General features: G+C 48.0%; 1 protein-coding gene across 12 annotated transcripts in view; it reads left to right on the forward strand.

The window, feature by feature from the left end:
• The window catches only part of KANSL3 (KAT8 regulatory NSL complex subunit 3), a 50,965-nt gene extending 25,396 nt beyond the window's left edge, over positions 1-25,569 (forward strand). For 3 of the 12 annotated variants that reach the window (XM_039872527.1, XM_039872528.1, XM_039872538.1), the window contains 13 exons: positions 25-130; positions 1,179-1,283; positions 2,079-2,142; positions 2,533-2,733; positions 2,945-3,101; positions 6,021-6,227; positions 6,677-6,755; positions 7,146-7,276; positions 8,068-8,177; positions 8,600-8,822; positions 9,138-9,268; positions 16,287-16,432; positions 25,521-25,569. In XM_039872527.1, coding sequence (XP_039728461.1) covers positions 25-130; positions 1,179-1,283; positions 2,079-2,142; positions 2,533-2,733; positions 2,945-3,101; positions 6,021-6,227; positions 6,677-6,755; positions 7,146-7,276; positions 8,068-8,177; positions 8,600-8,822; positions 9,138-9,268; positions 16,287-16,432; positions 25,521-25,554 — 1,694 coding nt within the window. In that variant the 3' untranslated portion in view covers positions 25,555-25,569. Of the gene's footprint in view, positions 1-24; positions 131-1,178; positions 1,284-2,078; positions 2,143-2,532; positions 2,734-2,944; positions 3,102-6,020; positions 6,228-6,676; positions 6,756-7,145; positions 7,277-8,067; positions 8,178-8,599; positions 8,823-9,137; positions 9,269-13,788; positions 16,142-16,286; positions 22,493-25,520 lie in introns of those variants that run through there. The other 9 variants (XM_039872529.1, XM_039872533.1, XM_039872530.1 and 6 more) reach the window with 8 other exon arrangements.
• The last annotated feature ends 653 nt before the right edge of the window (positions 25,570-26,222 follow it).

Genomic DNA, 26,222 nt, shown 5'->3' on the forward strand with positions numbered 1-26,222 from the left:
AGACTCCAGTCCTCTTTGTCATTGGTCAGAATTCCCTGCAGTGTCACCCTGAAGCCATGGAGGACTTCCGGGAGAAGATTCGAGCTGAGAACAGCTTGGTGGTGGTTGGGGGAGCTGACGATAATCTCAGGTGGGCAAGCCCCTGTGAGAGAGCCAGGCTGGAGTGTTGGAGAAGTGCCTGTGAGGTGGTGAGGTAGCTGTAGGCTAAATCTGAAAAGGGTCATTAAAAAACTTTTTTTTAATACTTTTAACTAATTCAGATTTACAAAATGTTGCGAAATAGTATCCAAAATCCTTTAATCCACTTGACCCAGCTTTCCCAAATATTAACCAATGCATAATTATCCAAATCAGAAAATCCACATTGATATGATACTATCATCTAATGCACAGACTCAGATTTCGTCAGTTGTCCACAGAGGTCTTTTTACTGGTCCAGGGTCCAATCCAGGATCAGATGGTGCCATTTGTGCTACGTCTCCTCCATCTCCTTTAATGTCACACTGCTCCTCGTTCTGTCTGTGTCTTTGATGACCCCGACACTCCTGAAGACTTCTGGCCAGTTGTTTTGTAGACTGTTCCTCAATTTAGGGTTTTGACATTTTCTTGTGATAAGGTCAAGGATATATGTTTTGGGCAGTACTGTCCCCGAGGCGAGGTGCCCTGAGCACACACCCCCCTCAGGGGATACATGTTGTTGACATGTTTCATCACTGGTCTTGGGTTAAGGTGGCATCTGCCAGGTTTCCTACCGTAAAGCTGCCACTTTTCTTTATAATGAGTGGTTATCTTGTGGGGAGAAGACACTTCGATACCCAGGAAGGCAGTCTGTCCTCATGGCCTCACTGGGGCTGGCATTTTCTCACCTTTCGTTCCTTGCTCAGGAGGAATGTGAACACTGATCATGTTTGTGTTAAGCAGCTTTTGCAGATTTTGTAGCATAAACAGGCGAGGTTTGGGAGGGGTTTTACGAAGGCACCTTTGGGCACTGAGATGGCCCCTCGCGCCCAGAAGGCTAGCTGCCCATAGGGCCTATAGTGACATTTCCGTGAAATGTACTGAAAAAGAATGTCAAGTATTGGTCCTCCTTTCTTAATGTGCTCACTCTTGGAGGTTCGGTCACTCGTGCGCTTTAACTAGAGAGCTTAAAGCAGGCACCTGCTTGCACTGTCCTGTAGGTTTCTTACCCAGAGGCGTTTGGGAGAAGTCTTTCTGGCTGTGGTCATTTTACAGTGTCTTGTAGTCCTGGAATCTAATCCTGATGCTGGGGGCCGTGTGTGCTTGTGAGTAGACTGCCTTTCGTGCTCTTCAGACATTCTAACCTGTAAGAGAGCAGAGTGGGAGGAATGGAGACAGTGAGATGGCCACTGAAGCTGCTTAGCCGACAGCTTGTCACTGTGCCAAGAGTGTTGGCCTGAGAACTGGGGACCTCTATTTAGCCCTGGTTCCTTTGCCGAGAAGCTTGGGTAAATCACTTAAATGCTGGGACTCACTATACTCATCCATAAAATGGGGTGTCACACAAGGTCAGAGGCCAATAACCAATGAATCGGGGTCTCAGAATTTAGAGCCTCTGAATGTTCTCCATCTAGTCACTTGGTGCCCTGTTTCTCTCCACCAAGACCCCACCCCACCCCACCCACAGTCAGAGAGTAGGCTTCATGGTGGGAATGCTGTGGCTGTGGTCATGTCCTTTATGCCTTCAGAACTAACCACTGGCCACCTTCCCTCTCCTCCTCTGAATCTCATTTCAGCAGCACCCAGGAATCTCAGGGTGTGGGCCTTTGTTGGAGGACTTGTTATGGCCATAGCTCTAGGACTTCTGGAGTATCAGGCCCAGGCCTTCCCATATGTTCCTTTGTGCAGCGCCCCAACACCACAAGTGAGGCCTTATGACTTTCCGTCTTGCAGATGGAGAAACAGGTTCAGAGATATGGCAGTACCAGCCTGAGGGCTAGAGCAGTTTTCCTCCCCAGGCCTGGAAAACACCCCACACAGAAGAGCAGTCCATTCTTACTCCACATGTGCCATAGAGTGAGTGTTTGGGAAATGAGTGCAGACTCCTTTTTGTTTCCTAGGATAAGCAAAGCAAAGAAGAAGTCAGAAGGGTTGACACAGAGCATGGTGGACAGGTGCATCCAGGTACACAGGTGCTTTGTGTATTTTCTCAGCAAGGCTTCCCTTATGGAGCCTTTTTAGGCTTGGTCTTATTGGCAACAGCCTCTAGGCTCTGAAAGGTGAAGGAGTATTCCCCCAGGGCCTCTGGAATCCCTAATCCTACAAAGAAAAGGGGAGAGAGGAGCAGGGGAGAGGAGAGTGAGGAGCGAAGAGGTGGGCAAAGCATCGAGTGAATGGGTCATTGGGGGAGAGATAATGCGCCTCTACTTCATGGAGGCTCCTGCTGGTCTCTGGCCAAGGCGGGGTTGTGCACGTGGGGAGGGTCTGGCACAGCTATGCTGAAGCCGCGTGAATCAACTTAGTCGGGACTGTTAAGAAGGTCCCTGTTCTCCAGCCAAGGACTCTCTACACTAGGATGAGATTGTGGACTTCCTGACTGGCGTGCTCACTCGTGCTGAGGGGCACATGGGCGCCGAGCCTCGTGACCAGGATGCTGAGAAGAAGAAGAAGCCCCGGGATGTGGCCCGCCGAGACCTGACCTTTGAGATCCCTGAGCGGGGCAGTCGACCTGCCTCGCCAGCTGCCAGGCTGCCTGCCTCCCCCTCGGGCTCGGAGGTAAAGCAGCAGGGAGGGGGCACTTCTGCTGGGGACTCAGGACCACGGAGTTGATGCCCTGGCCTCTGGGGGACTCCCGGTGCCTGGCCAGTGCCATAGGGCTGTACATTCCCATGGGGAGAATCCTGACCAGGGAATTCCAGCGGCCATGCTGATGGGTGGTCAGGCCCAGACAACAGTGGCTTGGTCCTTGTTCTTCTTACCCACTCAGGACCTCTCCAGTGTGTCCAGCAGCCCTACCTCTAGTCCCAAGACCAAAGTGGCCACAATAGCCTCTGCCCAGAAGTCCAGCCAGATCGGGAGTTCGCAGCTGCTGAAGAGACATGTGCAGCGGACAGAAGCTATGCTGACCCACAAGCAAGCCCAAGGTATATGTAGATGCCAGGCCCAGAGGCCTTTCTTGAGTTCTGTCCTCTGCAGTTGACATCATGTGGCAGTTGGAAAGTATTGGCATCTGCAGCTTTTCTATAGGATGTGGGAGGCACCTCTCCCACTTTCTGTCCAGGAAGAATTAGATCAATGTGAACACCAAGGGCAGCTTTTAACGTAAAACATCACAGGAGGGCTATGTACTAGTGGGGCTGCATCGTCCCACCGGTGATAGCTTTGCAGGCATTTTGGGCATTTAGACTCTGTGAGCTGATGACATGCACACTGGCCTCTAATTTCTGTCCAGCTCCCACCCAGGGAACTGTAGCTCATGCTCCAGGCCTTGCAGTCTGAGGTCTCTAGTTCTCGCTGGCGAGTGACTGGCAGTCCATCAGATTCTGGGACACCTCAGCCGGTGTCATCCTGCTCTCTTTTTGCTCTTGCAGAGTTCAGATTTCTACAGTGGGACTTTAGCAGAGTTTATCAGGGATCTTTGCAGGTGATTTTTAAGATGAGATTGGAAAATATTCGTGTGGTTGGAATTAGAGTTTGGAGTTCAGTGTGTGCTATGTAAGACACGATAGAAAAGGAGACCTCAGTGTGGGGGAGAGAAGGAAAGAGTGCCTCCAACCCTGGCCCCACTTTGATCCAGCTAGGCGGCCCCATGCTGGAGCCTCTTGGGCGTTGGTGTTTGAGGATGTGTCCAGGAGTGTGTATCATCTGAGGTTCAGGGGACAGACAACAGCCAGAGGTGGCTGTCACGTAGAGACACAGAGATGATAGGAGGCCAATCTGCTTGCTTCCTGTGTTTTCTTTAGCGGAGCCAGAGGGTCAGGACATAAACCCAGGCCTCTTAGGAGGTGGCCCTTAAGATTGGTGCCAACAAGGAGCAGAAGTGTGGGTGGATCAGGGAAGGCCAGTGAGGCCAGGCCCCCAGGGCCCACGTGGGTGCTCTGTGACCTGGACCTTCTCAGGTGGTGGCCAGAGCCAACCTCTGGGTGGGCAGTGGTGTCCACTTAGGCTTTCAGTGTAGAGAGAGCCAGCGTTTGCAGGGGATCTAGAGGGGATTAGTTGAGTATTTAAGGAGCTCCAAAAGGCTGATTGGTGAGCTGTGTCCCAGAATGTCCTGGGGAGACCAGCAGCGGTGGCCCCTGGCTCTGGCAGCGTCTTAGAGCTCATAGACAAAGGAGAGGGGTCTGTGATTGTTTATGGAGCCCTTGCTACTTGCCATGCCCTCTTCCTGGCGCTTGACTTGCTGTGGCTCTGAGCATCTCGGCAGCAGCCCTGTGTTCGGTATTTTCACTTTATAGATGACTCCGTGGAACTGCTGAGAGCAGAGTCAGTTCAGACCCTGCAGTGATTTCAGAAAAAGCCCTGTTGACTATTTTCTAGAGCACTTTCCTATCTTTTTCTTACTTCCCCTCAATTTCTCCTTTCTCTGACTGGCTGTGATTCTGTAATTCTTTCTGATTCATTCCAGCACAGTTTGCTGCTTTTCTGAAACAAAATATGCTGGTGAGGAAGGCTCTTCCTCCTGGCACCTCCTCCTGTCTCTTTGGTGAGTATCGCTCTCTCACCTCCTCCCTCTGCCTCTCCCCACCCTATCTTCCCCTCTGTCCCTGTTTGGTTTCTTCTTGTTCTTTTCTCTCTGCCTTTTTCTATTTTCTGATTCTTTTTTTTTTTGCTGACTCCTTTTGCTTATTCCATAATCTTTGCTTTTTCTCTGTTCTGTTTGCTTCTCATAGTGTTTTTTTCTTCTTGTCTCTTATTGTGGTTCTTGGCTCTGCTTCTCCTGTGTGTGCCTGTGGCCATCGCCTCTGAGCCTGAGTTTCCTTGTGTGTTTTCCGCCCTGCCTTTGGTCTCCTGCTGCCATCCTGGCTGCTGCAAGCACATCAGCCACTTACCAGCATAAAACTGTAACTCCTTTCCCTCTTATTACCTCCTCCAATTCTGATTTTAGTTGACTCCTTTATCCCCTAAGCAAGCCTTCCGTTGGTTATGTGCTGACTATGGTCTAGAGTAGCTCCATGTGGTCCATGCCAGTCCTCCACCCTCATGTGACTGTGGTACCCCCACTCCCATTGCCTATGCTAAGAAGAGAGACTGGAGGTAGGGGGGCTTCTGGGTTTAAAGAGGAGGGGGTCTCCGAGGAAGCCTAAAGGGCAGTCTGAGTCCAAGCGGCTTGGCCTTGTACAGTATGAGTCTGTTTGATTCTATGTGTGAATAGGTGGCCTTTCTCTGTACTAGTACAGGTGACCTGGGGACCAGGTGGTGACATGGGCCACTGTTCCCCTTTACTTTTGGGCAGGAGCTGTACAGATGTGTTGGCTGAGATGCTCCTTGCCTAGGAGCACCTTGAAGCCAGTCTTAAGTCCTGGTGGCAATCCTTCTCACTCTCTGTATGGCAAATGAGCCCTCTACCCCGGGCTCCCAAGGCAGAGGAACTTGAGCCCTGTGACAGTCTCCAATGCAGAGAGGACTGGGCAGTCTGCTCTCCCATTGCTGCTTCCTGGCGATGTCCCGCCCTCCAGCTGTGCGGTGTTGGGAGCAGGCCTGCCGGGCCTGCCACAGGGCAACTGGTCAGACTCTGAGTCCGGAAGAACTGTTTAGACCCACCGTGGGGAATCCTCTGTGTTTCGCTTGGCCTTTGCTAGTTAGGGTCAGGGCATCTCTCTATTGTTTCCACAATTCAGAGTCCCCTTCTGACTCCAGAACATGGGGAGGGATAGAGGTGGCACCATTCTCTGAGAGGGGTGAGAAGGGACTGATGCAGTGGATGTCATCTTTGAAGCCTGACCCTGTGCATAGCTGATTCTTCTGTGTGTCCCCACACAACTGTGCTCGTGTGAGTCTGTCCTATCAGTGTCTGTCAGGCTTTCTTGAACCGCAGAGGACCTCACCCCAGCTCCATCTCTTAGTTCCCATCTCATCAGAACAAACGGAAGAAGCAGAGAAAGAGGATCTGAGGGTCCAGCTGAAGCGGCACCAGCCCCCTAGCCCTCTCCCTGGCACAAAGACCTCCAAGCGACCCAAGATCAAGGTGTCCCTGGTCTCCCAAGGAGACCCAGCTGGAGGGCCCTGCACTCCTTCCCAAGGAGGAGCCTCAGGAGGTGAGTTCCCGGGAGGTGAGTTCCTGGGAGGTGAGTTCCCATGGCTGTTTTAGTAAACGCTAATCGAGCTCTTTCAGGGCACCTAGTGTCGCCCTCTCAGGCTGCTTACTGGTGGCTCAGCCTCTACTTCACTGCAAGAGGTGGCCTGTGGGGATGGCAGGCAGCGACCTGATCTGAACTAGGATCAGGGAGGCAGGATGAGGACCAGAGGAAGCTCTAGGGCCATTCAAAACATATTTTGGGGTTTGTTTTGTTCTGGTTTGGTTTTGTTTCTATTAAAGATAATAAAACATTATAGAAAGTTTAGAAAGTAGAAAGAAAAAATAACCCCATTTCTCCTTTCTCTTTTATTTTTCATCTGCCAGTCTTTGTCCATAATATCTTGCATTTGCCTAGCTTTGGAACATGAAAGGTAGGCCAGATAGGACTGACCGGTGGCCTTGGGTTTTGTTTTGCGGCCACAGGAGGGAAGGCCATCACAGTAACACTGGGGCAGGTGTCAGCAGGGTCCAAGGAGCTCACAGGGCTTCTCACCACAACCAAGTGAGTCCACTTCTTGGTTTCTTTGGCTCTGCTCCCTTCTTTCTTTTTACCTTGTTCTGGTCCTCTTAGTGCTTTGGGAAGATGGTGGATTCTGGATTCTTTCATTCTGGGGCATGTGGCTTCTTTCGGAGTGGGATCTTTGTCTTTCTTTTGGGTCAACTCAGAGTTCATTTTTACCTGGAGTTTGCAGTGCATCCTGTAGCTTTTGCTCCAAGGCCTGACTTTTACAAGGACTAGAGGCCAGATTCTAAAGGCGGGATGAGGAAACCAAAGGTTTTGGCGTTGTGCCTGTTGCTGACACCTCATGGGCCCCCTCTGTACCCGCCCTGTGTTGCCAGGGTCTGCTGCTCTCTAACCTTTGGATAACGGAGCTCCCGTCTTTGTGTACAGGTCCAGTGCTTCTGAAGGGGGTGTCTCTGCTGGCCCAGCCTCCTCGGTGGCCTCCAGCAGCACTGCACCCAGTGCCTTGCACACACTCCAGAGTCGCCTGGTGGCCACCTCTCCTGGCAGCTCCCTCCCAGGTATCTGGGGGTCTAGCATTCCTACCTCCAAGCAGAGCCTGGGCTGGTGCTGGAGGGCGGTCCGGGAAAGCGTCCTAGGAGTAGGATCTGGAGGACACTCCTTGGGGTCTTGGACTTGTCAGGGAAGGTTGGTATGGAGCTGGGATTCCTTTCATGTGAGCGGGTGAGGGACAGTTCTTGGCCTTAGTGTGCAGTGAGGAAACACCCCTGCGTGCAGGCACACTGTGGGGAGTGTGTTTCCTTTTGGTGCTTTTAAACATACCTGATGAGCATCAATGAATGAGACGCTTCTGCCTGCAGGTGTCTCCTCGCTCCCTTCACCCCCACCCAACACTGGAAGGCCAGGTGCTTGAGCCTAGCATGACCAAGGCACTGCAGCTTCCTTTTTCCTTCAGGGGGCCTTTCCTCTTAGCTGTGAGGCCCCTGGGCTGTGTGTAAAGTGAATTCTTTTGTCTTAAAAAGGCCTTACTCTTCCCTGGGGAATTTACAGTTCAGAAAAGTGAGATTCAGGTTCTCTTGGGTTTTCAAAGCTGTCCAGGATATAAGACAGATGGTTTGGAGCAGGTTGGAACGTGCAGAAGGAGTTGAAGGCCGTGGGTCTGCACATACCCTCCCTTGTGTGGGCATCCAGCATGTGTGTAGGGGGAACCCTTCCCAGCACCTCCACAAGTATTGGGAATGTCCAAGGGGTAGGACATGATGTTTAGTTGGTTGTTGAGGCTCGACAAGCATGGCTGCTCTTGGGATTAGCAGTTGAGCTTGTGCTGATATCTGTCTTTATCTTCTCTTAGGGGCCACGTCAGCCAGCAGCCTCCTCCAAGGCCTTAGCTTCAGCTTGCAGGATATCAGCAGCAAGTCCTCTGGCCTCCCAGCAAATCCTTCCCCAGGGCCAGCCTCACAGGTGCACATCTACCTCCTGCTGGGGCGGGCAGGTGTGGGGAAGAGGCCTCCTCAGCTCAGTTTTGGCAAGGCCCTGGGTCTGTCTGCAGTCTAGGTCAAGGACAGACAGCCTTTGGCTTCCCAGCTGAGGGCCATCAAAAGCTAAGGCTCCATCACTTACTACATGACGTGGGGCCAGTTTCTTGACCTCTCTGTTTCTTCGTTTCCTTGCCTGTATCTGTAAATTGAGGATAATCGTCCATCACAGAGTTGTTTTGAGGATTAAATAAGATAACATGTGGGAACGCCTGGAAGAAAGAGCACCTTGCATACGGTGGCACACATACATACATAGTAGCTTTTAACAATGTGCTGTTGGCCCTCCACACTCGGACATGGTTGTTGGGCCACAGTGCTGATCACCTGGGCTTGTGTGTCCCATAGGCCACCAGTGTGAAGTTGCCTAGCCCCATGCAGAGCCTGGGCGCCATCACCACAGGCACCAGCACCATTGTCCGTACCATTCCTGTGGCCACCACTCTCTCCTCCTTGGGTGCCACCCCTGGTGGGAAGCCCACAGCAATCCACCAGCTGCTGACCAATGGGGGCCTTGCCAAGCTGGCAAGCAGCCTCCCTGGCCTGGCGCAGATCTCTAACCAAGCATCAGGTGAGTCTGTCCTGAGAACATGGGGACTCCCAGATATGGGACCTTCCCATTCCACGTGGGCAAGGTCTGCTACTGTACCCAACCCCACAGGATCCTGGTGTTGACCCTGAGGGATTCAGCTGTGAGGGTTCATCCCCTAGAGAGGTGGAAAGAACACAGCCTGCTTCCTGTTGCCTTGCAAACTGACAGGACGCAGATGACCCAGCTGGGGAGGAGGCCGAGGTGGGAGGCCAAGAGGGGTATTATGTGGGAAAGAAATTCCCCAGGAAAGGCGAGTGGGGATGTGACAAAGAAACCTACTTCTCTCTCTCTTAGGCTTGAAGGTCCCTACCACCATCACCCTGACCCTGCGTGGGCAGCCAAGCCGGATTAGCACACTAAGCCCCGTGGGCCCAGGGGCCCCAGCTGCAGAGCCCACACCCCAGGCTTTGCCCTCCAGCTCGCAGGTGAGTGCCCCTGCGGAGATGGGGGACAGTCCACGGCACGGAGACCTCAGTGCCCTAGGCTTGCAGACCAACTAGATTCAAATGCAGGCTCGCGGTTCATAGCTTTGGAGCTTGGAGCAAGTCCCGGACATCTCTGAGCCTCCTTTTCTGTCCACTTACTGCACTGTTGTGAGGATTATGTGCGTAGAGCGTTCAGGGGGTCACAGGCTTGGTGACTAATGTCTTTGTTTATGCGCCCTCCATCCCTTTATTCCCCCCTCTCAGCTTTGTCGTGCTGAGGCTCCCCAGCACTGTGCCCTTCCAGACCTTGGCACCCCTTTGTAGGGCACAGCTAGGTTTCTGTGGCTCTCACCTGAGAGTCACCATTGGTTCTCCTTGGCCGATCCGATTTCTTTTACGGCCTTTCGAGTGAAATGTTTTTAATCTTGTGATTGAGAGCTACCTCAAGGTCAGAAGTTAGAGAAAACCGTAGTTTGCTTCTAGAGTGGGGTGTGCTCTCCTTTGGCTCCCACTGTTTTGTCAGGGCCTCCTGTGCGGTGTGGGAGGTGTTACACAGCCTGTTGGCTGGAGGCCCTGGTCCCTGCATCTCCACCCTGCCCTGCCATGGCACCCTGTGTGCAGGGGCTTCCTGACTGGGCTAGAGGCTCATCTGCAGAGGGCACTTCTGCACTCACAGGGCTCATAGCCACCCCTCCCCACTGTTCTGCACAGCGGTGGGGTTGTTCCCATTTCTTTACTCGTTTCTCAATTATAAAGCTGATCATTCTTATTTTTAGTAATCCAGACATTACAGGAATAATACAATTTAGAAAGTAAAAGTTTCCCATGACACCGCTCCAGAGATGGTGTCAGTAGTTTGGTATCCATCCTTCTAGATACTTCTTTCTGTACAAAGTATTTTTTTGTTTATATTTTTTGACAAAAATGAGATCACAGAATATGGACAGACTTGTATAACTAGGCTTTGTTTACTGAACATCGTGACGTGTTCTCCTATTGATTGCAGAGACCGTAGGTGTCTTACCTGTGGCTGCCTGAATTCATGGGGCAGGTGTGGGAAAACGAGTGTCACCACCTCCTGTACAGAGTTGGATTGTGTTTTGTTTTTTGATTCTATGCATAATGGTACAGTGAACACCCCTCTCATGATCTGTGCACCCTGGGAGATTGCTGCAGGTTGGAAACCAGTAAGCCAAGGGTACGTGTACTCACCGTCTGGCAAGCTGCTGCCTGGTTGTCCTTCAGAAGGACTTGCTTGTTCCCAGTTTAGGCCACAGCGTTAATGAGAACAGCTATTCTCCTACGGCGTCAGTTGTGGAGATGAGTATTTTAATTTTATTAATTTGATGGATAAAAAGTAAAACTGCTTTAATGTGCGTTTTCCTGATTACTTACGAGGTTGTATGTCTTTTATGAATTGCCCATAGTATTCTGTGTTTGTTTTATAGCAGCTGTATATATTCAGGTGTTATTCCTTTACCTGCTGTACAAATTGCATGTGTTTTCTTCCAGTCAGTTGCTTGCCTTTGTTTAGTTTTTTCTTGTTATCAAAGTGTTAAGTGCTTGTCTTTTACCTTTGGTTTCTGGCTCTTTTGCCATACAGGCATTAAAAAGATATTTTTTTAATAGGAAACACATTTATTGAAGGCAAACTCTATCAGACAAAGTGTAAATACTTTTACATGGATTATTTCATTAAAAAGTTTTATACAGTAAAATCTTTAGATCTTTTCCTTTTATGGTTCCAAGGTTTTTTGTTTTCAGAAAGATCTTCCCATTGCAAGAGTATAATAACCTTTTTGCATTTTCTTTTTTTATGTTTTAGTTTTCTAATTGTGGTGAAATATATATACACACAATTACCGTTTTACCTTTTTTTTGGTTTACAGTTCAGTGGTATCAGTACATTGGCATTGTTGTGCCACCATCACCACAGGCTGTCTCCAGGACTTTACATCATCCTGTATTAAAACTGTTTTCTTATAAGGCTTTTGTTTGTTTTTTTTACCTTTAGTTTTTCAGTACACTTGGACCTTATTTTTATAAGCTAAGTGAGGAAGGGATCCTAACTGTCTATGAGTTCATTCATTTGACATCGGTTCTCATTCTAGATTTCTGTGCCCTTGACCTGTCTGCTGCTATATAGGCTTTATATAATTGTTTGATAATGCAGGCCCTCAAGTTAAGGAAGTACCCACTGTGTTTCTAGTTTGCTAATATCCTCTTTATTCTTTTCTTGTCTCTTGATAAATAGTGGGTTTTGAATTTTTGTTGCCCTTTTTTTTGTTGCCCTTTTGGAAATGGATGAGATGAATCAGCATAAACATTTCCTTGTAATCAGTTAAAATGATGAATTACTTTACTGTTTCCTAGTATTGAGCTGTCTAAATTTCAGATTTAGTATGTCCTGTTCTTTTTTTGCACGTGCCTAGATTTATTTTTATTGTGCACACATAGGAAAGAAGACACTATAAAAAGAGAACAAAACAACAAAAAAAGAAAGAAGCCCAGTGCTTCAGAGGAAAAGCACGCGTACTTTTATTTTACTTAGAATTTTGGCCTCTGTGTATATCAGTGAGGTTGGCCTGTGGTTTTCTTCCCGTCCGCCCCCGCTTTTTTGTGGGTGTGCTCTCCTTGTCCCGTTGTGCAAAGGGAGTAATTCTAACCTAAAAGAATGCAGTGGGAAGTATTTTATTTTTTCTCATATTCCATAACATTCACATAGCACAGAAATGATCAGCTTCTGGTGGCTTGCTGGAAATGACCTGTGCACCACCAGGCCTGTTTTCAGGCGGCCCTAACCCTTGCTGACAGCATGGTGACGCATAGCTAGAATCAGGTCTGCACCAGGCGGCACCCTCCCGTTAGGTGGTCCGTCAGCTCGCTGCAGGGGACAAGGTACATGGGCTGGTTGGTAGGAAGAGCAGAGGTCACTGAGTGTCCTCATTTGGGGCTGAGTGGAAGAGCAGGAGTGAGGTCAAGATGTGATTTCTACTTGACGGCATGGACTCTAGAGCTTGGTCTTTATCTCTGTAAAGTGGGTATAATTCGTGGGAGGATTCTGGTGGTACTTCTTTCCTTGCAGACAAAGGTGGTTTTGTTAGACATGCTGACTTAGAAGCTTAGCTTCTGGCACTTACCTGTGTGTGTGTGCGCTCAGACTGCCAGAAAGTATAACACCAGGGAGAGCCCCAGGCTGTCAGGCCTCGTCTTCGGCAAACTGTGTGATCCCAGGTAGATTCCTCAGCCACTCTGGGCTTTGGTTCTGTCAGCTAGTCTGGTGAGGCGGTGATTACTGTGGTGGAATTAGTAGGGGCTGTCTTGGAATCGCCTCAGGCTTTGGGAAAATGAATGTTTAAAGGTTGAGAAACAAACCACCCATTTATGACATTTATGAGATGATTAGAAATCTGAACACTGGATAATTTTTAATATTAAGGAATTGTTAAACTTTTTATTTTAGTTCTAGTGTTTAAATTTGGAAAAAATCCCCTTTAATTTTGGGATTACATATTGCAATATTTATGGATAGAAAGAAAAATGTTTGTAAACACCAGCTTCTGAGATTCGTGAAAGCACTTATCTGTTTCATTTCTGGCACTGGTGGATATTTACTGTTTCCTTCAGGGAGCTGGACTGTTACGTGTTTCTTACAGCTGAGAAGGGGGGTGGAGGCTGCCGTGCCTGTGTCAGCATCTTGAGAATGAGTCCTTGCCTGTGATCCCCAGGTCTTTCTCCTCTCTGGTCACACTGTGGCCTTGCAGCCACCTCCAGGAGACAGGTCATTGTCAGGTGTGCTCCTGCCTAGGAGGGTTAGCATCTTTGCAGCCTGCCTGGGACAAGGTTAGCACACAGGGGCACTGTACCCTTTCTAGCTTTGGTGGACAGGCCCTCCGTCTTCCCCTCTCTGCTGCATTCTTAGAGACCTCCGGAGTTTTACAAAGGTGAAATCCAGGGAATCGGAGGAACCTCATGAAAAAAGTCCAGCTCTCTCCCCTGCTTCCTTCCCCCTGAGCCACAGGGCTCAACAATTCAGGCCGTCCTCCACACTTAAAGAGTAGACAGACTGAAAAAGCAGTATCGCTGGAACAAGTATGGGAACCTCCCTTCAACTCTGCCCCCCTGACATTCTCCTCTGCTTCCCTGCATCCTTTCCTGCCCTTGTGCGTGATGTAAGTCCTCACTCTGGGTGAGCAGGTGTTATGCTCTGGTGCTTGGTGTGGATTGTCTCATTTAACCTCATGACTACTTGGTGCGTAGGTGCTGTCCCTTGTGGCTCACAGGTGAGGAAAAAGAGGCTCAGAGCATAAGTAACTGCCTAGAAAGTGGTAGGGGACTCTGCTGCAGTGTTCGTGTTCTCTGAGCCACTTGGCCACTAGAACACATGTCCTAGTGCACCCAGCTTTTCCCTGTTGAGAATTAGTTTGGCATAAATTCGCAGGGGTGGGATGAGAGGTCGGAGGGTCTGGGTGTGTTGGCCTGGCAAAGTTCTGACCCTTGCACACTACCTTCCCGCACAGCGCCTGCCTCCAGCCCCCTGAAGACGTGTGCGACCATCCTCCTGCACCAGGGTGGTGATGGCTGTGCACAGGGAGCACCAGGCACAAGTGCTGTCCTGCTGAGCTGTCCACTGGTCTGAAGACCTCTTAAAACAGTCATTTTCACCTCTCCGTCAACTGTTCGGGGCTGGGCCTCTGGGTCTTGGGAAGCTGCTAGGCCAAGTGACATGGTGCAGCAGGCGAAGCATCGTTGCCTGGCCTCTACAGGTCTGGTTCCCAGACCCCCAGGCTCCTCAGCAGATCTGGCCGTGCACGGACCAAAGGCACTTCTCCCCCAGCATGCTCTGTGACTTATTCCAAGTAGCGGTGCTGGACCGCCCACTGCACTTCATAAAGGAGCTCTTTCTGGAAGTCTGTGCCGCCCCTGTGCCAGGTTGAGAGACATCCACATCGCCCAGGGCTGCGGGGGCTTGGACAGAGAGCCCTTAGCTGAGGACCGAGCTCATGCTGGCCCACTGGCTGGCTGGTCAGTACCAAAAGGGCTGGTTGGGGACACTGCTGTTGCCTTCCCCAGCAGCCAGGGGAGCATGCAGCTCCCTTCTAGGAACTACTTGGATAAACTGCTGAGATGGGAAATCCTAATTTCAAGCCTACAAGAGGGCAGAGAACTGGGCTGTTTACTCTTAGTTCCTTTGGCCACTGTACATGTGGGGAGCAGCAGGAGGTAGAAGCCAGCCTCTCCAGTTTTCCTCGTGCCAAGGGCAGTTCCTGTACGCAGAAAGCCTGCGAGTCCAGAAAGGCTAACGAAGAGCAATGGGACAGCAAAGCAAATGAACTGGCTTCAAGGAGGCGCCACCAAGTCTTATGGTGAAAACCATTTGGGTTTGACGCTTTTTCATCTGGTCCCTAAGGAATGGTGATTCAGCTGGAGGTGAGAAGAATTTGCCAAGTCAGAGAAGAAACCTCAGGCCCTGAAATCTCTGTCTGCAGTGCTTCGAGGGACTGTCCTGGGAAGCAGGGGCATCAAGATGACAGAGGCAGTGCCTCCATGTTCTGTTTCTGCTTCCTGTGACTTGTCTTCTTGTGTAGAAGTGGGAAGTTCATTGGCATTGATGCCACTGTGTGGGACTCTGGTGCCTGCCGGGCTTGGGAGCTGGCAGTTCCTGGAGGAGTGATTGCTAAAAGTGGCTCAGAGTCTCACCTTCTCCCCTCACGAGACTTGTGTGCAAGGTATTTTTAGGCTCAGCTTAGAACCCACTATCAGGAGCAGGCTCCCTTCCCTTCCCTTCCCTTCTCTTCCATCCCCCAGTCACGATGGTAAGTTGGGCCACCCAGGTGGGACTCTGTTCAGTATCTATAGGTGGGGCGGGCCCACAGCATGCCACGGCTGGAACTGTGGCCCCGGTCCTGACCCATGGGCAGCATATAGCCACCTGCAGTCTGGCAGCCAGGAGGGATGTGCAGTGTGCAGGAGTCTCAGACAAAAGGGGGATATGTATGTGATAGCGGAGAGGGCATCTTGCACCATATCCTCCATCCCTGCCTCCTACAGAGCTAGTCTCAGTGGTGACTCATATAGCATTAGCCTGTGTTCTTGCATTAGCTGGTAGGTAACCGCTTTCTGAAATTCAGGTGGCATTTAATAAGTTTTAGGAAGCTATGAACTCTGAAACAGGCATCCATGGGTCAGGGGACTGATAACTTTACAGGTTACAAGACTGGTAAGAAAAAGACAGCACCCGAGAACAGCAGATTGTATGAGACCAGATGAAGTTTCTAGGGATCACTTAGGACAGACAGAGGGTCCTGAAGAGCTGTCACAACTCAAGAGTGCCACCAAGGCAGCCTAGAGGGGCTGCTCCTGAAAGATGCTGGCCCTGTGTACCCTGTGGTTGTGTAAACCTGGGCGCTTCCCATGGAGACTTCCTGAGGCTTGCGCTGTATACCCTGAAGGATGCCAGAACTGGAGCAGGGGAGTTGTGAAAACACAGCTGCTGCTTCACCTTAGAGGGACGGGCTGAGGAGTCTTTGCAGTTCATAGATTTGTGTCCCCCAGCACCACACGTCTTCTCCACCCATTCTTCTTAGAATGTAAAAGGAAGCTTCCTCTACCCGTCAGCATCCGTGCAGTCTGTGACCTCAGATGGGGCTACTACTGGCTGGAGATGCAGAAGGATCGAGAAGCCTTAGTTAAATTCTTAGATGACAGATGCATGTTAATGCCCTGGAAAAGGTCCTTCTGCTTTGAGATAAGGGAAGACCTCTGCTGTCCTTGGCCCCACACTGGTTGGGTCACAGGCTGGGCTGCTGTGATGGTTCTGTTCTTACGTTAGCAAAAACGGTTAGAAAATAAAAGCAGCTTCACATTGTTCTAGCTTGTTCTCAGTTGACTCTGTGTGTTTTGTGGTAACCACCCAGTGAAGTGGCCCAGAAAACAAAAGCTAAGATGTAGTAATGCGTCTGATCGTCTCACTGATGCCTGGTGCCGTGAGGTAGGTCTTGTAATTCCCTTTTTACAGGCGAGGAAACTGGCAGAGGGCACACAGCAAGAAGTGGCAGAAGCAGGACTAGAACCCAGGCTGCCTGATGCCAGTGTCTGCTCTACTAGTCTGCTTTGTGCAGGGGCTCTGAGATGGGAGACCGGAAGTGGAGATCAGCCCAGGAGGTGAGGAGAGGGTGGCCTGGCCTTCATATCATCCTTTTCAGTTTACTTTCACCAGGCCTCAAGCGACTGCTGTGCCACGGTGGGGCCCTCATCCGCCTGAGTCAGCAGATGGGGTCCTTTGCCCTGGGTACTGAGAAGCTGAAATCCCCTTGCACATCCTACGCCTACCCCTCTTTGATAAAGATTTTGAGGTGAATGAATGAATTCCAACCTTCAGATCATTTGTGAGTTTGTATTCAAGAGGATTGTCCCTCCTATCCTTAAAGCCCAGGCCCTGACACTTGGCATTGGACCCCCTGTGGGTTGGAGCCAGTGTGATAGGCTGCTTGGTGGACTCACTTGTTACCATCTGCAGTGGAGACCTGATGCCTTCTCGTGCTTCCTCCCAACTCTGGCCTCACTGGCTCAAGGAGTCAGGAAGTGAGAGAGGAGGACTTGACTGTTCAGGTGATGGCTGTTTTGAATTTGGGGAGTATAGGGACAGGGCCATAGCGGTTATGATGCACAAAAACCTTTGTTACGTTCTTAGCTCCCTTTCTAAAGCCTACATGTTAGGAACCATTCGCCACCCAAATGAGCTCGTAAAGGGCCTCTCTTCTCACAGCAGGCAGGCTTGCAGGGGACCCTGACTGATGGACTTGCCAGGAACCAGTTTTCACCCTGTTGTCACGGGGCTTTTCCGCTTTGGGGCCCTTCGTGGATTGCCGGTCTGTCTTTCCTTTCAAATTGTGAAAGCAGTGAACTTGATAGCCTCGGTCCCACTCACGGTTAGTTCTGAGCATCTCCCAGCAGCCTGGTGGCAGTATCCAGGGGCTGGAGTTATGTGGTTCACCTTATTACCTGTCCAAGAAGATAGAGGGATTTAAAACTACCCGTTGGGCTATTTAGAGGTGTGCATGTGTGTGTGTGTAACCTGCAGTGATAATACAGAGAGGTCCTGTGTGCCCTTTGTCCCGTGTTCCCCAGCGCTTACATCTCAGTACAGTATCAGAACTATGAAATGATGTTAGTACAGTGTGTGTAGTTCTATTATCCCTGTACCTGCATCGGGATGTAGAACTGCTCACTACCAGAGCTCTCCCTCTCACTTCCCCTTCACAGCCACGCGCCCTACCCCGCCAGCCTAACCTGTAGCATCTCTGCACAGAATGATAGACGAATGGAACCCTATGGTCTATAACCTCTGGAGAGTGGCCTTTTCGCGCTCAGCATAGTGTGCTGGATGTCCTTCCAAGTTGTTATGTGTTGGTTGTTCATTGCCTCTTGCTGCCGAGCGAGTGTTCCGTGTTGTGGATGGACCAGGGCTATCACTGTCCGCCTGCTGTGGGGCACCTCGCCTTTTCTCGGTTGCAGCAGTGACATAAAGCTGCTCCTAGCATTTGCAAGCAGGGTTTGCGTGAACATCAGTTTTCACTTGTCTCTGATAAATGCCCAGGACTGTGATTATTGGTTCTTTTAGAAACCTCCAAAATGTCTTCCACAATAGCTGTTCCATTTTATTCCCACCCATAATCTAGGAGAAATCTGGTTTCTCTGCATCCTTACCAGTCATTGACACTGTCTCTTATTTACTTAATAATAAAATTTTATTATTTAGTTAGTGATTCTAGTAGGTGAGTAGTGATACCTCATGTTTTTTTTAACGTGTCAAGGTTCGCATGTGTTCCTAGATATGGTGCGCTATCTCGATAAATGTTCTGTAGGCACTTGAGAAGAGTATGTGTTCTGTTGGGTGGAGTGTGTTGTAAATGTTAATAAAATTCTTTTGGTTGATGGTGGTGTCAGGTTTTTATGTGCTTGCAGATTTTCTGTGGAGGCTTTCTACCAGTTGTTGACAGAGTGGTGTCGAAATTTCCAACAATTAACCAGTTGTCGACAGTAATTGTGGGATCGTCCGTGTTCCCTTTCAGTTCTCTGATTTTGTTGCCCATATTTTGCAGTTCTGTCATCTGGGGCATACACATTCAGGATGCCTATGTCTTTCTGGGGGTTGACCCTTTTGTCATGATGTGATGTCTCTTCGTATCTGGTAATTTTCTTGGCCCTGAAGTTTACTTTATCTGACATTCTGATGTCAGTGCCGAGGTCTGTCTCTAGCTTTTAATTGGTGTTTTTAGAACACCTCCATTTTATGTAATTATAGATGTATTAGGGCTTAAGTCAGGCGTTTTAGTGTTTTCTGTTTGTTTTTTGTTTTTGCGTTTCTTTTTCTTGCTTTCAAGTGGGTTACTTGAACATTGTTTTAAATGCCATTTTGATTTATCTGTAGTATTTTTGAGTGTATCTCCTCATATAGCTTTTAGTGGTTGCTCTAGATGTCACATTATGTATACAGAAAACTTAACCATAGTCTGCTGGTGTCCACATTTACCAGTTTGAAGTGAGAAGTTTAACTTCCCTTTATATCTCTTTATTCTCTGCCATTTCTAAAGTTATTGTCTGTATCTGTTGAGAACCATGTCAGACAGAGTTATATGTTTCGTTTCAAACATAATTTAGAAAACTCAAGAGGAGAAGGAAAATCTATTGTATTTATCCATACTTTTATTTTACAGTGTTTTTTCTTCCTTCGTGTTCCGGGGTTCCTACTTTGATCACTCCCTTTCTGTTTAGAGAGCTTCCTTCAGCCATTCTTTTAGAGAAGATTAGCTGGCAACAGATGTTTTCACTTTTCCTTAATCTGTATGTCTTGGTTTCTCCTTTATTACTGAAGAATAGTTTCACTGGAGGTATATAATCCTGAGTTGACTAGTCTTTCAGCACTTGAAAATATTACACTGCTTCCTTGGTTTCTGATGAGAAATTCACTATCATTCAATTTCTTTGTTCTCCTATAGATGAGGTGCTGTTTCTCTCTTTGTGCTTTCAATATTTTTGTCTGTCTTGGGTCCTCAGACTTGTCTCGGCACTGTTTTCTTTGGGCTTGTCTGGGTTTACTCAGCTTCTTGAATTTGCAGGCTTATGCCTTTTTGCCAAATCTGGGGAATTTTCAGCCATTATTTCTTCAGCTCCACCCTCCCTTTCCACTCCCCCAGACTCCAGGGACATGAACGTTGGTATTTAATTACAGCTCCACAGGGCCCGTGGGTGGGGTGGGAGTTCCAGCTCTCTCTGGACCTCTGCCGATGCCAACCTGGCCAGAATGGGAAGGGCTGCCTCGCTTTTCTTCCTCACACTGCCTCAGTTTACACGGCAGGGGCTCCACGTCCTGGTTATTCCTGGGCGGTGTGAGGGTTCTGACCCCACTAGGGCTTTGCTGATGCCACCCATGCATATTACCTCTGGGTAGAGATGGATGTCCAGGCTGAGCTTGTTGTCTCCAGCGACACAGCGGGGATGGAGGTTAAAGGCTTCATTACCATAACTCATTGGATCGAAAGTTTTGGTTTCCACTTGGCCTTCTTGAACACCAACCCCCGAATAACTGACGTTTGAAGAGACAATCACCTCATAAAAAGGCATCACACTGGATAGCACATGCCTTTGAAGCAGAGTCTTTGGAAGAGATGAACCAAGAAGTTCATACATGATGACTATATAAAAGGAGGTAAGGTTAGAAATTGTAAGATGAAACAACAATAAAGAAACACCAAAAAAGAACTAGATGGAATACCAGTTAGGGAACATATATAATTAAAACAAGGTAATGATGGGATGAAAAGAAAAAGGGATATAGCTGAAGAATGAATTAGTGAGTTGGAAGGTTACGCTAGGAACGCTACCAGAGGGCAGCAAGAGAAGCCAAGAAATATGGAGAATACAAGAGTCTTGAAGAGAGAAAATAAAACTAAGGAAATAAAAGAGAATTTTTAGGAATTAAGAGAATAAGTCTAACCCCTGTGCTGTATACCTGAAACAAATAGAATACTGAATGTCAACTGTAATTTTAAAAAATTATAAAATAAAAAAAATATGCCACAGAGTCTCAAAAGGGAGCAATAAGGAAAACACACATGTGGACTGGACATATTATAGTCAAAGACACAAAATCCTAAAGGTGTCCATGGGGAAAATGCAGACCCATTGCAGAGTTCGACCCAGCCTTAGACTGACATGAGACATCTCAAAATGAGACTCAGATTCAAGAAGTTATTCATTAGTGCTTTTTATGTATTAAAAGGAGTGAGCATAGAATTTGAACATGAGGCCCTGATAAAAATGTCCCCAAGTGTACAGGCTTCAAAAGGCTGCCACTCAAGACTCACTGAAAGAAGTATTTAGAAAGAAATCCAGACATAGTAGCAAGAACTGTATAGGAAGTGAGGTACAAAATATAATCTATCTCTATCTAGAACTAAAATTCTAAGTAATGTGTTTGGGGCCAGGACAGATGCAAGGGCTAAAAAGAAAAGTTAAAATATGCTGAAACTTGTCCTATTGTGGAAAAATACTAAGAAACCAGTATGAGTATATGAGCATAAGAATGGAATTTAAAGCAATGATAACCACACTTAGAACAAAAATAGAATGTAAACCTTTTAAACCAGCAAAACTTGCTAAATCTATTGCAAAATTAGAAAAAAGAAATACCCTAAACAGAGAAGATAGACTAAGTCCTGTGATAGTGATTATAGTAAAAGTAAATGGATTAAAGAATAGGCAGGTGTCTGATGGGGGCTGTTTGTGACCCAGGACCTTGGGCCCAGGAACCACCGGGGCAAAAGGCCAGGTGAATAACAGCTGGGAGGGACCTTGGGAGATGGTGCTTGCCCTGTTTCCCACACACCCACCTCACTGAATTATTTTGGGTTTTAAAATATGACCAAATCCCACCCTCAGTTTATGACTCAGGTCTGGGGTCAGGCCATGGGATCCTCATTTTCATAAGTGCCTTAGGTGAGCTTTGAGGATCTCTGGTCTCTGGCCCCTCCCTCAATTCCCAGAGGAGGGGCCTGGGTCTTAGAGAGGGGAAGGAAGTTTGCTAGGGCCACACAGCTGATGACAGAGGGCTGGGAAGGACCATAACATCTGGAAGGGCTCATTCTTTTTCTGGTTCTTAGCAGTAAGCTGGGGGCTCTCAGGGAGTGTTGGCTGTTTCCCGGGCTAGGATGCTGCGTATAGGGGACAGAGACAAAAGTCTTTACCTCCTGTCGAGCCCGCTCTAGCACAGGAAACCCTAAAACAACTTTCTGACAACATGGGGATTCTACACATGGCACTTTTTAAAATGTGAACTTTTTTACTGAAATACAATGTACATGCAGAAAAGCGCGTAAGTGTACAGTACAATGTTTTTTTCTAGACAACACACAAACACTATCACATTGTCTCCTCCTACTCCATATAACCTCTTCCCTGACTTCCACCACTAGAGATTAGTTTTGCCTGTTTTGAAACTTTACAATGATGTAATCGTGTACTTTTTTGTGTATGTCTGGCTTTTTTCAACATCACATGTGGGTCATCCATGTTGGTTTCACTTGGTCATTCTTAGTGTTTTATAGTGTTTCACTGTACGAATACATCACCATGTGATGTCTGGCTCCCAGTGTGGGATCACTAAATAATGCTGCTCTGCACATCTTTCAGTGACTGCATATACCGTATGTTTTGGTGGGATGGAATTGCTGGGTTTGTAGGATTTGGTATGCTGTGTTTTCATTTCTTGGTTTTCTTTCCAAAGTTTTTATTATTTTTCCTTTTTAAAATTAAGATATTATTGACATATAACATTGTATTTCAATCATACAACATAATGATTTGATATTTGTGTAGACTGCAAAATGATTACCACAGTGAGTTAACATCTATCACCACAAAAAGTTACAAGTTTTTTTTCTCCTGTGATTAGAACTTTTAACATTTACTGTCTTGGTAACTTTCAAGGACGTGATAAAGTCAACATAAAGTGTGGGAAATCATTCTGGTAAGACACAGAATCTTTGCCCTCCAGACAGATAAGTCAGAAGGTAAAGAAAAACCTTTAACAATTTCTTATTAGGAGAAGACAAATAACCCAAGAAAATATTGCCATTTTAACAAATTCTTATTTGGTATCAGTATAGTATTTAATACTAAAGCTCTTGTTGGAAATCTTGTAAATAAACCCATCAAATCTTAGCCAGCTTTGACCACTCAAAATTCCTTTCTGCAAACTCACAACTTTCTATGGCCATATACATTCCTTACAGTATAACTTCCCAAGGAGGCAAAAATGAAAATGTTTACATATATATATATTATACATCTATATATATTATACATCTATATGTATACACACATATATATGGCCTTCAGTACCATTTAAAGAGGCAAAATAAACCTAAGATTATGCTTTTAACTAATGTTTCAATATTTTATTGAAAATGATTTAGGAATTGAATGATTATCAATTATTTAACTCAATTTAGAATCAGTCTAAGATTTTAAGTTACTTAAAGGTCTTGGAAACTGCCTTCCAGTTGACATACTGCAAAATATAACTAGTGTTAAAATAAAATTTGTCAGAATAATGATTTACTTTGGTTAAATATAAATTTTCCATACTCTTAAACTAAATGAAGTGATGCTAACTTACTCGATCAGTAAACCTGTGTGGGTTTAGGAAGAGCATGTACCCAAATAGGTAAAATGTAAGCTTGTACTATACTTAACACTGATAGTGCAGAAAAGACATAGCTGTTTCTGTTAAAACTATTAAATTAGTCTCATTTGCAAAAGAGTTCTGTAAATTATGTGATACTGAATTCGTAAAACAGTTGGATGAGCTTGTATAAGAATGCCTTTTTGCCACATTGAAAGCATTAGTGGTTCAATTTCCTTAATTCACAGTGATTTTAGGAATATTCAATTTATAGAAAATCTTTTCTCTAAAGTAATTCTCAGTTGAAATAGAGGTCCTTTAAGACGTCTGTAATCTAACCTAATTTGATTATACTACACACTCAAGCACAGAAACATACAAACAGGTCTTATAGCTTCAATTTTTAAATTTCATCCATGTGTGAAGAGTACACAGAGAAGAACAAAACTCGCAGTTTTGAACACTTCGTATCGGTGGGCTGTTCACTTCCCATGGGTATGACTTCTTAATTGCTTTGAGCTCAGAGAACACAAAGGAGTAGCAAACAGAAGCTCATTGTCTTTCACCAACAGGAATGTGACCTCTAGAAGTCATCACATCCATTGGTCACTGCCTCCCAGGGCTTCCTCACTAATCTATGTGTCATGTCCAATTGGTGGTAGCAAGAGAGCTTGGGAGTATGATTTTTTTCCTAGCTTGTACCTTGGGAAGATGGTTCATAATGTAGGAGAGGGCAACACGAAGGGGCCCAAACGGCTTAGAAAGGTGGTAGAAGGCCATTGGTGACAGAGCCCCACAGCACTTGGTGTTCATCGTTACCCCCCTCCCCCGCAGGTCCATAGAAGCCTGCTCTCCTGGGGCGGACACATATCTATCTATCCATCTTTCCCTCCCTCTCTTCTCTCTTCCTCTTCCTCTCTCTGACTTACTCCAAATTCCGGTGTCTGATCTGACTTCCCCTTACTTCCTGTTCTGGCACAGACTGGACAAGGCCCAACAATGGGGCAAAGAAGCCGGCAAGGACTGCCTTGTAAACTCCAGGCATTGTTTGCATGCAAATGACAGTGAAGTTTCTCCTAGAGTAGACAAGCCAGACCCCCCTCTTGGACCTAGTGCTTGAATAGAGCTGAACTCAAAGCTGTATTTCCTGGAAATTCTGGAGTGATTACAATTCACTACCTGGCAAGTCTTCCTCAAACCAGAGGCCCGACTTCCTGCCTAGACAGAGTCCTTCACTTACCTGTGAGATGGAAGGTCAGGGCACTGCGAGCTCCTTGCCCTCAGGGGTGTTCCCTGGCAAAAGTGATGGAGTAGAGATCCCGGCCCCCCGAAGGTCAGTACCCTTGTGCTGGCCGTGGAGGGCTAGTAGGCGGCCCAGCTCAGCACAAGGCCTAGCAAGTCCTCTCAGTCATCATTGACTTGACAGGGGCAAGGCTCAGCCTGACACCACTGCTGTGGCTACTGTCTGGGACCTACGGCTGAGGTCCCTGGATGTTCACCACAAAGGACATCTGGGTGACGGATGGTGTTCAAGTGGCAGGTAGCAGGCATTGCATCTGGGTTCATGGGGAGGCTACTGGGATTCTTTAGACTCCAAGGAAGACTTGGGATACCCAAGACACACAGGGCCTTCCTGGAGCATGGCTGCAACCCTGAGCCAGCTCCATGACAGGGACCAGATCAGGCTGCACCACTCTGGGGATGGCCGTGGGCTCTCTGTTGCAACCCCAGTAGTGTCAGCAGTCAAAAGCAGCATTCGATCATTACGACTATGGCTCGGGTATCTGTGTGAAGGGGCACATGTCAAGATGTTGATAATGAGGTCGATGCAAAGTCACACAAAGCCAGGCCAGGATTGTTACTGCTTCAGTTTCAATCCTTGAGATCCTGACTCACCCTTCGGGGAACAGGAGCGCCATGTCTTAGGGTGGTAGTCTTGGGGCTGGGTTACAGTGGTGTGCTCTTGGCACTGAGGCTGGACTCAGCTGCAGGCAGACTGGGACACCATTCTACAGCCCATGTGTCATAAGTACGTTTACAAGTTACTTGGAAGCCTGCTCTCATGACCCCCTTTCTTCAAAAGGGCAATGGATGTCCCTTATAAGGACACCAGTTTTATTTGGTTAGGGCCATACCCCATGGCCTCGCTTAACCCTACTTGCTTCCTTAAAGGCCCCATCTCCAAACAGTCACAGTGGAGGTTAGAGCTTCAACACTGGAATGGGGGGTGGGACAAGTCTGTCCATGACAGATGTCAGTGGCCAGAGCCAAGTCATGGCTCCTAGCTGCCAGGAGGCTGGGGAAGTGGGGAGCAGGACTGTCATGATGCTTCCACCACTCATGTCCCGTTAGTCCTAGGTGGTGCTGTAGACTCAGTTGAAATTCAGCTAGCAAGGACAAGGGGATTTGGAATGACTGTTTTAATTTACCAAGTACTGATTTTCTCCATACCCAAGGCCACGGACCCCATCGCAAAAGCACAGTGGTTACCCTACAAATGACACTGCAGTTGTTTCACTCCAACTTCACTCCTAATGTTGGTCACAATTACCCCTGTCCACACAGCCCATGGTGGAAAGACTTTTTTTGCGATGGGTGAGGAATGGGGAGCCCACCTGGATTTCTCCCAAGAAGCTGCCTTCCTGATTACTACCCAGGCATTGACTCAGCAGCTCACAGGCAAGTGATGCCCACCCGACCTCCTGCCCAGGCCCTGCTCATGTGGGAGGAAAAGCAGACGGCTCTGCACAGGACCTGGCTGAAAGGTAGCAGTGGGGTGAGGAATTGAGTTAGCCTCTTAGGTGGTCACCAGCTAGTCATCATGTAGATAGCGACCCTGGCAGGTGAAGTACCCCTGCCTGCCCTGGGCCTTGGCAGACATTGCCAATCAATTGCACACTTTTACACTGAGCCCAAAGCTGCAGACAACTCGATCAGTTGTCTTCAGCTTTGATCTTCCTCCCCACCCCGCAACTCCCTCCAGTGACTGGTGGGATGAATTCTAAGAGCCTGAGACAGGAGCCCTGGGAGAAGGGGGAAGGTAGGAGGCAGCCATACTTTCCTACCCAGGAGCCCCTTCTCTCCCCTTGGGGGCCCCACAAACAGAGCTGGGCAGTGGCTGCCACTTGCTGTGGGCAGGTGATATTGGCTTTGCAGGAGCGGCCAGGGGCCAGAGGAGCTGGGAAAGTCCTCTGGGAACCAGGAGTGTGTTCAGGGACAGGTCACCTGCCTTTGCCCAGCACTAAACCTCTCCGCGCCTCACTCTGG

Source organism: Pteropus medius, unplaced genomic scaffold, assembly GCF_902729225.1.
Source record: "Pteropus medius unplaced genomic scaffold, Ma_sr-lr_union100, whole genome shotgun sequence".
Classification (NCBI taxonomy): domain Eukaryota; kingdom Metazoa; phylum Chordata; class Mammalia; order Chiroptera; family Pteropodidae; genus Pteropus; species Pteropus medius.